Source organism: Monodelphis domestica, chromosome 1, assembly GCF_027887165.1.
Source record: "Monodelphis domestica isolate mMonDom1 chromosome 1, mMonDom1.pri, whole genome shotgun sequence".
Lineage (NCBI taxonomy): Eukaryota > Metazoa > Chordata > Mammalia > Didelphimorphia > Didelphidae > Monodelphis > Monodelphis domestica.
Genome location: NC_077227.1, coordinates 358,929,427 through 358,941,889, shown reverse-complemented (window position 1 = coordinate 358,941,889; position 12,463 = coordinate 358,929,427). Strand labels below are relative to the sequence as shown.

At 38.6% G+C, this 12,463-nt stretch overlaps 1 protein-coding gene across 1 annotated transcript in view; it reads right to left on the bottom strand.

Annotated features, from left to right (window-relative positions):
- Positions 1-12,463, bottom strand: part of ITK (IL2 inducible T cell kinase) — a 100,602-nt gene that overhangs the window by 56,602 nt on the left and 31,537 nt on the right. The window contains exon 5 of the mRNA XM_001379586.3: positions 4,626-4,666. Within this exon, the coding sequence (XP_001379623.1) occupies positions 4,626-4,666 (41 nt within the window). The remainder of the gene's footprint in view (positions 1-4,625; positions 4,667-12,463) is intronic.

Sequence of the window (12,463 nt, the reverse complement as noted above, 5' to 3'; positions counted from 1 at the left end):
AAGCACCACAGAATTGACACTTTAGAACTGTAGTGCTGGAGAAGACTTTGAGAGTCACTTGGACAGTAAGGAGATCAAATCAGTCGATATTTAAAGACATTAATTCAGACTTTTCACTGAAAGGTCAAATACTGAAACTGAAACTTAAATACTTTGGCCACATAATGAGAAGATAGGCCTCAGTGGAAAAGACCCTGATGAGAAAGATTAAAAGCAAAAAGAGAAGTAAATGGCAGAAGTCACGAGTTAGATAGATAATGTCATGGAAACAACGAAGATGAGTTTGGACAGACTTTGAGAGATGGTGGAAGATAGAAGGGCCTGGTATGCTGTGGTCCAGGAGTTATGAAGAATTGGACAAGATTGGACAACTGAACAACAATAAAACCTTAGATGAATCCTTCAGCCTCTCTAGATCTCTGTTTCCTCACCTGTAAAATGAAGGGAACTCGATGACCTTCAAGGTCTCTTCCAGCACCAAATCTGTAATTCTATGATCCTAATTTTCCTGTTAGCACTAGAGGTTTATAGTCTTTTTCCTCAGGTTCCTTTTCCTCCAAAGGTTTTTTTTTTCTTTAAGTAATTTTTAATCTTTTTTTAATTATTGAGCATTACCTTTCTTTATCTCTTTTATCTATCATTCATTGGAAAAGAAAAAAGGAGGTGGTGGTAAATCCTGGTAACAAAAAAATATAGTGAAATAAAACAAATTCACATATTGGCCAGGACATTCTATGTAAAGACTCTTCCATTGTGTTCTAAAGTCCTGTTTTTATCTTCATTTTGTTGTTGTTCATTCATTTCAGTCCTGTCTGACTCTTTCTGACCCCATTTAGTGTTTTCTTAGAAAAGATACAGGAGTGATTTACCAATTTCCTTCTCCAACTCACTTTACAGATGAAGAAACTAAGGCAAATAGTATTAAGCAACTTGTCCAAGGTCATATAGCTACTAAGTATCTGAGGCTGGATTTGAACTCAGGTCTTCCTGATTCCAGGTGTGGTGCTTTATTCATTTTGCCACCTAATTGCCCATTCTAAGATCCCCTCACCCCTAATATTCTAAGTTCTAATATGTTTTCTAGCTGTATCACTCTGATTGCTTCTCTTTCTTGTACACTGTCTTTTATTCAATGTACCAATGCATTCCCCTAGAATGACTTTCTTAAAAGGAGGTACATTAGGACCAAGAAAGGGAAGCAAAACAAAAAGGTTTTATTGAAGATTAAATCAAACTAGCCATGTTTACCATATGGGTGGCAGAATAAGTGAAGGAGTTTAGGTGGGAAGGAGGTTAAAACAACCTGCCAAAATGAGATGAGGGGATTTGAGGTGATCTTCCTTTCTCTCTCCCTATTATTATTGCTTTCTCTTAGTAGAGAGCATTGAGAACTGACTGGATGTGCTGAAACATTTATTTACATGAAGCCAAATTGCTGACAAGTTGAAAGGCAAGATCACTATGCCGTATCCTGATACCATGCTCCTTGATCATATTTGGCAATTCTTAATCTTCAATAATGTAACCTTCCCATAGAAAAAATGACAATTTTAAAACTCAGATTATTATTAATCAACAAAAACGCTAACCAGATCTTCAATTAAAAGGCCAAACAGAGAAGAGAAAGGTGTAGAGAGATGCTGATTCTCGTGCTCGAAGTGGGAGAGGGAATGAAAATGACTAAAGGAAGGGAAGCCAGGAGGAAGAGAAGAGGGAAAAGAAGGAGGTGGGGAACAGAAGGGAAAGAGTGAAGGGGAAAGATGTGTTATCAGAGCTGAATGGGGCTTTCCAGATCATCTATTCTAACACTGTCATTTAGTTATGATTCCAAACTCCTGTGGTCAGACTATGTGGCAGTTGTTCTTTAAAAAACTCTTACAAGAAGTGTCTAAAGGTATAAGAGCAGAGGCAAGTTAGAGGGAAAGGTTTTTTTGTTTTTTAACATACAAGGCAATTGAATCCTAGAAAATGAAGTATTTTGCCAAAGCAGCAAGTGGAAGAACAAAGATTTGAATCTAGGTGTTCCAACTCTAAATCCATTGTTTTTTTTCCACTGTACCAGACCAAGGTGGGGGTGGAGAGTCTCTGCAATGTGTCGCCAAGAAGGTTGTGAAACTTTCTATGTGGCATTTAGAGAACAGAGTAGATAGCAATTTTCCAGAATAACTTCAGTACAGTTCTTGCCAAGGATATGGGCTCATACTCCCAGTGCAGTGATTCAGGGTTTGTTCCCCTGGAGATATGCCAATTTTGTAATGTCACTCTTCTGCTTGGAGAAAAATGGGCAGAGAGCTCCTCTTGCCTCAGGAAGCATAAGGAAGCAGAATCAACTGGAGCTGAAACAATGGAGGAAGAATTCTCCTGGTGGTATTAGAGAAGATATCTGGGATTACAAGCATCTTTACTGTCCTCAGTGAAGAAAGACCTACAACAAGGCTATATGGATAAATTTAGCTTTGGTGGGGCAGCTAAGTGGATAGAAAGCCTAGGCCCAGTGATGAGAAGTACTGAGTTCAAATATGACCTCACATATTTCCTAGCTGTGTGACCCTGAGCACAAGTCACTTAACCCATATTACTTAGCCCTTATTGCTCTTCTGCCTTGGAACCAACATACAACATTGATTGTAAGATGGAAGGCAAAGATTAAAAAAAGAAGAAGAAAAAAACTTTGGTGTATGCTTGTTGCATCATCATATACATCAAAACGACAAAAATATGTCAAAAATAATTTTTAAAGAGTTTCTTGTATGTCTGCCGTTGTTTTAAGTTCTGAGGTTATGAAGAAAGGCATAATCAGACCACAAAGAGCTCATCATCTAATGGGGCAGACAACATGTGAATAATTAGGCATATACAAGATATATAAAGTAGATGGAAGGTAATCTCAGAGGGGAGAAAGCAGGAGTATCTGGGGGTTGGAGGGAGAGACCTAGGAAAAGCTTCCTCTTCTAGATGGAATTTGGGCTGATTCTTGGAGAGACAAGAAAAGTAGGGGACAGAAATGAGAAGGGAAAGCATTACAGGCATGAGAAAGCAGCCAATTCAAAGGCATAAAGATAGGAAAAAGGAGTGTTATATTCGAGAAAGAGAAAGTAAGCTGGTTAGCTAGAGTTCAGAAACAAGGGGAAGAGTATACAAAGACTGGAAAGGTAGGAAGAAAGATAGGTTTCTGATGCTAGAAAACTTTTAAATACCATACAAATGGACTTTATATGGGATCCTGGGGGTAACAGGGAGCCACTAGGGTTTATTGAGTAAGGGCATAGCCTAACCTGCATTTTAAGAAAATGGTTTTTGGCAGCTAAATAGGAGATGGATTGGAATGGGAAGACTAGTTAAAAGGCTCTTTCAGCATGCTAAGCAATTGATAATGAGGGTCTGAGTTAATTGCTCTAACTCAGTTGAGTAAAGAGTAAGGGACATATGTGAGAGGCACTGTGAAGGTACAGTGACAAGAGTTAATAATGAATTAGGTATGGTGGGTGAGAGTATGGAGCTGAGAATGCTACTGAGGTCGTAATCTTGGGTAACTGAGAAGATGGTGATACCTTTGACTGTAATAACTTAGTTGGAAAGAGGGTAGAGCTTGGGAGAAGGATACTAAGTTCTTCTGGGGACATGTTGAATTTGAGATACTTACAAGACATCACCTTTGGGAGTGAAATTATAAGGGACTGGATACTTTTTATTTGTTGCCTTTTTTATTGTTGCCCACTTGTTTCTGGGTAGATTTTCTCTTCCCATCTCATCTGTAGACTCCTCAAGAATTTGGACCATGTCTTTTACCTGTGGGACTGGATTCTCCCCAATCAAATGACAAATGATAAGCAACATGGGCCTGATGCTGAAGGATGAGCTTGAGAACAGAATGGGAGAGAATCTGTGTCAGAACTGCCAGCAACAAATGTATTGAATTTGTGTGTTGCAAATGAAAGAAAATTATATTATCTGTTCAGAGTGTTAAGCAGTTAAGTGGAGTTTTAACAACTAAATTAATCTGATGATCATAACTAGCCTATAAAACTGGGTATAATGAAAGAATCCTTTTTCATTATTTATTTTTATCTGATCCTTACTGTAAAGTAAGTAGGTAAAGTATTACTGCCATTTTACAGATGAGGAAATTGAGGCCCAGATTGGTTAAAGAGTTTGCCCAGAGTTGTGCAGCAAATTAAGTGATGGGGAAAGGCCTCAAGATTAAGTCCTCTGATTCTAGTCTGATATTTTTTTCACTAAATTCTTGAGGAGTTTATAGATGAGTTGGGAAGAGAAAATCCACCCAGAAATAAATGGGCAAAAAAAAAGGGCAACAAACGAAAAGTATCCAGTCCCTTATAACTTAATTCTCAAAGATGATGTCTTGTAGATATCCAAACTAAACATGTCCCCAGAGGACCTTAACAGTGAATGATTCCATGCTGGATCATAAAATGAAATCATATTAGCCCAAGAAATTCACTCAAGTGACCTGAGTTAAATTGAGGCCTATTACTACTTTTAGCTAGTTTCAAAAAAAAAGGGAATAGAGAAAGAAAATAGAAGGAAAACATGAATCCAAAGGCTTGGGGTGACCTATCATCTAAAGTGTCAAACCACAGCAAGAACCCTAAGGCTTTACTTACCCGATTGTCTTCGGGAGTGGGAGGAAGAGGCTTCTTTGAAGCTGAAATGAACAACCAGAAAAACAAAATAAACATAAAAGCAAACTGGGCAAACCCCAGAGGCAAACACCCAAGGGATGTGGGGGCTTTTCACGGAAAAAGGGCACTGTAGAGTACAGAAGGATAATAGTGAAAAAAAAAAGTCAATTGTCTGAAGTCTTTGTGTTCAGCTACTCTCAACTTGGGGGCCCACCAGTGTTTTCAAGCAGTCTGTCATCTCTCCTCTGCTCACATGTGTGCACGCCATACCCAGCTCTCTCTTCCTGCTAAACCCCACTTTACTTGGCTAAGAATGCAAATCATTGCTGGAAACCAGTACTTTAGCTTTCCCACCCCTGGATTCCTTGGGAAACCCAAGGCAAGAGAAGCAGGGGAGATGAATGACTTACTTCATTTGAGACTGAAGCATGTGGACATGTGCTAATTCACAAGGCAGAATAGGTAATTTGCTCTTTATATTATATAATGATGAAGAATTATAGTCTAAAAGTGGGAATTAGTGACTCAGGGGAACTAGTGAATCACTGATTTCCTGACACTGCTGTTGGCTCCTTGTCACCTCCTGCACATCATTTCTGAACAGGCTTGAACTGGGGGTGGATAAGGTGGGTTGCTATTAGGTTTTTTTTTTTGAGGGCCAGATCCAGATGCTGTGGCTTCTAAGCACCCACATATTAGTTTTCCATCTTTTTCTTTCTTCATTACTAACACTTCTCCTTACTTTTCTTCTTTGTCTGAGTTCTTGGCATCTAGTGATGCTCAGGTTCATTCTGGGGGTGGGGAGAAAACCTGAATCATGCCATGCCATTGGTTGAAGGAGTTGTGGATGTTTAAGAGGAGATGTGGATGGAGAAGAGAAGACTGGGGAGGGGAAAATGCCCGAGCACAAATCCTTATAAATGCCTTTGAATGTTATTGAATTGCATTGCATTACTTTGGGTCAGGAAGTTCTGAAGCTAAATCTTGATTGAGACACTCTTTATGGAACCTGGGAAAACCAGGTAGAAAACTGAGCGAGAGAAAGGTTTGAAGTGTAAGGGAAATCCCTGTCAGTGGTGTACTAGCCGTAAAAATCCAGATATAAACCTTATTGCAGAGGGTCTTCAGAGATTTATTTGTCTACACTTATCACTCTCTCCTCTCTAATCTATAAACCCAGTCCCTGTTCTAAATAACCTACACTAAACCCCTCTCTTGGTTGTTACTAGAGGTGATGGTGTGTGACAGAGTTGGCAGGGCCCAGGGTAGGTCCCAGGTTCAAATGGACCCAGACCCCAGCTTACTGACAGTGTAGGATCATAGAGTTCTTCTCCCAAGGAAACACAACAGGATCACAGCAAGCACAGCAAACAAGATAGGAAAGCAGAAAAGGATCAGCAACCTCAGGACAGGCGGTCCCTCTCCCCAGCTTACATCCAGAGAGAGCCAGCCAAATGGCCTCAGTTCCAGCTTCACCTCTCCTTCCAGCATTCCAGAATCTTTCCCTGCAGGTCTCATGCAACTTTCCTCTGCGAACCTTCATTTTCCTACTAAACATCTCTTCCTCATAACACATCCCAATCTATGCTTCAGTTTCTTCATCTGTAAAATGAGGATGCTGGATCCAGTGGCCACTAAGGTTCCCCTTAGTGCTAAGTCCTAGGAGCCTTTGACCTCTTGGGTTTCTTTGTTGAATTCCATTTCTGTTTTTCTACCACTTTCGAAAATGATTAGAGAGTCAGAAGAGTTGCTGTCCAGAGGTGGGGAAGGGGTGGCTCCTGCCCAGGCCATCCTGCCTTCTTTGTTTTCCTGTCTTTAGTTACTACCTCTCAGCTTCTCTGACCATGAAACAGAAGCAGCATCATGCTCAGTCACATGGCATTGGGGATTTCATGAGTTTTCACAGAGGAAAGAACAGTGTATAACTGCACCAAGGTTGGAATGGAAATTATTCAGTGGGAAGTCTTTTTCTATTCCAGGATCATAAGGAACATTCACTGTCTCATTTGGGAGACTTGCCCATTAATAACAGGTTATTCATCTAGCTGTATCATTCCCATAAGATGGACACTATGGTAAGGATATTCCAATAATCAACCAGTAATAAGTTCTTAAATATACAAAAGAATCCGTGATCATATCAATCTGGAAGTTCCCACCAATGATACATTTCTATATTCACTGCCTCCCTTTCTTTTTTTTTTTATATTGACAAATATTTATTATATGCATAAAAAAAAGCTTTTAGACAAGGTAAGGTATACTTCTTAAGGATCCTCAACTCACTCAAGGAACTTTTTTCTATGAATAAAGGAAGGGGAGGGCAGCAAATTTCTCAAGAGAAAGCTATAAAGGTAAGAATGCTGGTGGTCTTCAGTGGATGAGAGTAGCTGGAGTGACTGAGTTAGTGTCAAAATGTAGGGAGATGAAAGTCAAGGTAAACAGGTTGAACTTTATCCTTCAAGAACTTTATCCTTAATGGGAAACCTCAAAACCTATTGAAGTAGGATTGACAGTAGCAGTAAAGAAAGATCATGGGGAGGAGTAAGAATCAGGCTTCTATTTCTTAAAAGAAGTGGGTTGGAAGGGACAGAAAAGAACTAGAACCAGTGAACCAAGTTTTGGAGATCAGACAAGTTATTGTAATGAAAATTTCCAAATTTCTATTATAACAAAATATGATGGTTTGGAAGGCAGGTTCTCAGTCATAAAACATCTTCAAAGACAATGTGAATTACAACTTGTTGGGGACTTTTAATTTTTATTACTAATAAACATAAAAAGCCCTTCCAAACCTAACACAAAATATGTAAACACAAAAAAGTGGACTTTATATGAAACCAGGAATGCTAGCTTCATACCATTTTCTTTAAGTATAAAATTCTTTACTTTCATTTCAAAACATTTGTCATGCTATTTGAACTTCTCTTCAAAACATTTGTAATGCTATTTGAACTTCTCTTCCTTTGTGTGAATTTACAATATTGCAATGGCCATTAAGACATCATTATTGCTAAACCCAACCTCTCATTTCTCCTCCAAAAACAGTGTTGAGAGGATTTCTAACACCAACAAAATTAATCCCCATATTGGGATTAATCACCGTAGTCTGTCAAAAAAATATAGGTTTCTTTATCCATTTGAGTCCATCTCTTCTGTCTCAAAACTTGGTTGTCCATTTTTTTTCATTACTTTCAGCATTATTTCTCTTTACATTGTTGATTTTAATTCTTGATTCTGCTCATTTCACTCAGCATCAGTTCACACTACCAGGATTCTTTCTACATTTCTCTGGATTCCTTTGTTTCTATTCCAAACTTCACACTCAGTTCTGGTCTTTCCATCAAGAATGCCTGAAAATCTTCTACTGAATCAAATATCCATTTTTTCCCATACAGGATTATGCTGAGTTTTGAAGGATAAATTATTCTAGGTTGTAAACCCAGGTCTTTTGCTTCTCTAAATATTGTATTCCAAGATCTCCTCTCATTTACTGTTGAAGCTGCAAAGTCTTGTGTGATCCTAATTGTAACTCCTTGGTATTTGAACTGTTTCATGCTTGATTCTTGCAATATTTTCTCCTTGATATGGGAATTCTGAATCTTAACTATGACATTCCTAGGAGTTTTCATTTGAAGATTGCTTATAGGAGGTGATCTATGGATTCTTTCAATTTTTACTCTTCCTTCTGGTCCTAATAAATCTGGGCAGTTTTCAGTTATGATTTCTTGAAAAATAGTATCTAAGCTTTTTACTAGATCAGTGTTTTCAGGGAGCCCAAAAATTTTAATATTATCTCTTCTTGAACAGTTTTCTAAATCAGTTGTTTTTGATACCAGATATCTTACATTTTCTTCTTCCAGTTTTTCAATCTTTTGATTTTGTTCCAATATTTCTTGCTGTCTTGAGGAGTCATTGATTTCTGTTTGATCTATTCTTGCTTCCAAGAACTCTACTTTTTGGGCAAGGCTTTCCACATCCTCTTCTAAGCTATTTAATTTACTTCCAATTCTTTCCTCTAGGACTCGTATTTCACTTTTTATCTCTTCTTTCATTTATTCTAAGAACTGATGAAATTCTTGTGGAAAATTTATTTTTTCCTTAAAGTCTCTAGTTAGAGTTGTTATAGAGTTGCTCATTCCTTCATCTTGAGGATCTCTGGTTTTGATTCTGGATGTTATTTTCATCTTTAATTTATCCATCTCTCCAGGTTTTGTTCCTGAAATGGGATTTTCTCCTGGAACTGAGTTATGACACAGATAGACCTTCTGGGTATGTTGACTGCTTATGTTGGGTCTTATCTTGGAGCCCATGTGTTCTGGCACTGACCTCCACATCCTAAGATTAGGCCTCTTTGGATTTTTAAAAGTTCAGAACTGGATCTAAAGAATCTACTGTCAGGAACCTCAGAGTTCTTGGGACTGGACTATACTGTTTTGATAGCTATGGACAGCTACTTTTCTCAGTAGATAGTTTGAAATTCCACGACAGTTTGAATCCTAGATGATAACTTTTTGGAAATGTTCAAGAAAGAATTCTTGTCCAGAAATGAGATGACCTCTTCCAACTATGATTCAAAATTCGCTTCACTCAAGAATCAGTCTATTAATTTCTGCAAGATTAGTTCAAGATTTGGCTGTATAGGTATTTGTCTCCTCACTGCCTCCCTTTCTTACCTACTGAGCACTTCTCAAAATATTGCAATCTGTTTTCTGATCCTTCAAGGTCACTAAACATCTTTTCATTTCTAATCTGATGACCTTTTCTCCATCCTCTTTTCACTTTGACCTGTCTTCAGCTTTCGACACTGTTTTTCACCTCCTCCTTAGTAACCAGATACACTTGGCTTCCATAACAATGCTGTCTCTCCTCCAGCCTCTTTACTTACTCATCATTCTTCCTGTCCCCCAAGTGTGGGCTCTTCTGTTCACTTTCTATACTATCTCCTCCTTGGCCATCTTATCCACTCTAATGGCTTCAAACATTATCCATATACATGCAGTTCTTATCTTTTTATTGTGTTTGTCTGCTAGATAGCATCACCTGGATGTCTTGCTAGCACCTCAAACTTATCATATCCAAAAGAGAATTTATAAAATTTCCCCTAAATCCACCCCTCTTTCAAACTTCTCTATTTCTATTGAAGGTGTTGATGTTTTCCAAGCCACCCAAGTTCAGAAACTCTGAGTCATTTTTAACTCTTTTCATCCCCCACACCCCTATACACCGACTCTATGTCCAGTCACAATTAACTAAGAAGTCTGGTTGATTCAATCTCACAATAACTTCTTTCTATTGATATGGCCACCACCTTGGTTTGGACCCTCATCACCAGTCACCTAGGCTATTATAATAGCCTCTTAATTAGTCTCCATGATTCCAGTTTCTTCCCTTCTCCCTCTCCTATTGGCTAAATTCATCTTCATAAAGCTCAGATCTCACTGTGTAACTTCCCTGCTCAAAAATCTTGAATAGCTCCCTAACACCTCCAGGATAAAATGAAAATTCTCTTAGCCTGGCAATTTAAGTTTTCCATATTCTACCTTCAGTTTTTTTTAGACACATAATGTTGCTCCTCTTCACACACATATACCCACACACAGAGTACATTCCAACTAAACTGGCCACCTCTTATCCATCATCTTTCCTTTGCTTTCCAACATGTTTCCGCTATGGTTAGAGTGCATTTCTTATTCATCGACCTCTAGGAATCCATAGCTCACCTGCCACCTTCTCCCAGAAGTGTTATCCCTGCCTCTAAATTACCTCACACAATGCTTATCTGTGTACATGTCACATCCCTTCCTCTCTGGGCCCAGAGAATGAGAAATCTATCTTTTTGCCTTTCTCTGCCTAGCATCATCTAGTAAATGCCTTGTAAAGAATCCCAAAACCATCAAAATTTGAGAATTGGAAAGAACCTCAGTAGCCATCAAGTCCAACTCTCATATGGAAGGAATCCTCATTGTAATATACTAAACAAGTGCTTGTCTAGCCTCTGAATGAAGACCTCCAGGAAGGGGAACCCACCATCTTCCAAAGTAGTTCATTCTACTTTTAGACAATTAGGAAGTTTTTTCTGACATGGAATCTAAATTGACATCGTTGCAATCATTGCTCTTGGTTGTGCCCTCTGAGACTAAACAGATAGCCCTTCAAATACTAAAAGACAGTTATCATTCTCTCTCTCCCAACCTCTTCCCTTCTCACTATCTAATCTTTTCTAGGCTAAATATCTCCACTTCTTTCAATGGATTCTCACACAGTAGCAATTCAAGACCTTTTGCCACTCTACCCACCTTTTTCTGGCCATTCTCCAACTTATTAATGTCCTCCTTAAGTCATGATTATCCAGACCTGAACACAGCTTGATAAGAGCAAAATGCCTTCAGTGAAGCTTTCAGTTCTCTATTCTCTAAACTAAATTTCTGTTCATAGAAATTATGCTTTATTTTAAAGCTGTGTAGAATTGATTATCATTGACTCATAGGCAGTATCATAGATTTGGGGCTGGCAGGGACCGAAATTTTTGTCTTTATTTTATTGATGAGGAAATTGAAGTCCAGAGAGGTCAAATAAATCCCCAGTTACCTAGGCAGTAAGTGGCAGAGTTAGGTTTTGAATCTAGACGGTCAGGTGTCTAAATCTGATGTCCTTGAAATTAATTGTGTTATAGCTGAAAGGGCACTTAGAGCTCATCAAGGCTAGGCTTTTCCCTGTGTCACGGACAACTTGGGCAGTCTGGTGACAGTTATGGATTCCTTTTCAAAATAATGGGTTTTTAAAAAAGAATTCATAATTGAAGGAAGTAAATATGTAATTTTTTTCCTATCCAAGTTCATAGACCCCCAAAATCTATGAACCCCCTTAGAGTTTCTTGGTCTCCAGATTAAAAATTGTTGATATAAGTCAACTTCCTCTTTTTAAGGATGAGTCAACTAAAGTTCAGAGTTGAAGTAAGTTGCCTACAGTCATATAGTCAGTTAGCAGATGAGCCTCCCATGGGCAGAGGTGACATTTTACCCCCTGCCTAAGGAAGGATATTGCCATCCTTTATTTAATTTTCATCTTATGCTGTGGCTCATTGCTAAAGGTCCCTCTTACTCAGATAAGCCCAACAGGTTCAAATTAGCCAATTCCTAGAGAAGTAGAAGAGCACCAGATACTGACACTGGGATCAGCAACATTCTGAAATCAGTGTGCCAAATCAGCATATTCTGTTATTCTGATGCTCCAAGAGAGAGAAAGTGGGATTGAGTCCAGTACTCATTCTTCCAAGTGAAGTATAGGGATGAATACTATGGAAGTATAGATTCTCAAAATTGTGTGGGGTTGTAATAACACTCATAAATGGTAAGGCAAGGGGCATGCATGGCAGACCATCTCATACTCTGCCAATTCTTATGCTGATATTTTAAGCACACATACATGAAGAAAGTTCACTTGGGTAAAAGAGAAAATGGTAGGAAGAAGGAATCAATCAATAAGCCCTAATTAAGTAATAATGATACATAGTTATATGCCAGGCACTTTGCTAATTGCCATGGATATGAAGAAGTAAAAATAATTGCTGGGGATAGCTAGGAGGCTCAGTGAATAGAAATCCAGATTTAGAGGATCCATGTTCAAATCCAACCTCAGACACTTCCTAGCTGCATGACCCTAGAGAAGTCACTTAACCCCCAGTGCCCCAGCCTGTACTTCTCTTCTGCCTTGGAACTGATACTTAATATTGATTCTAAGACAGAAGGTAAGGATTTTTAAAAGATAGTTGCCATCTTCAAAGAGCTCCCCTTCTAATGGTGGATACATTATAAATA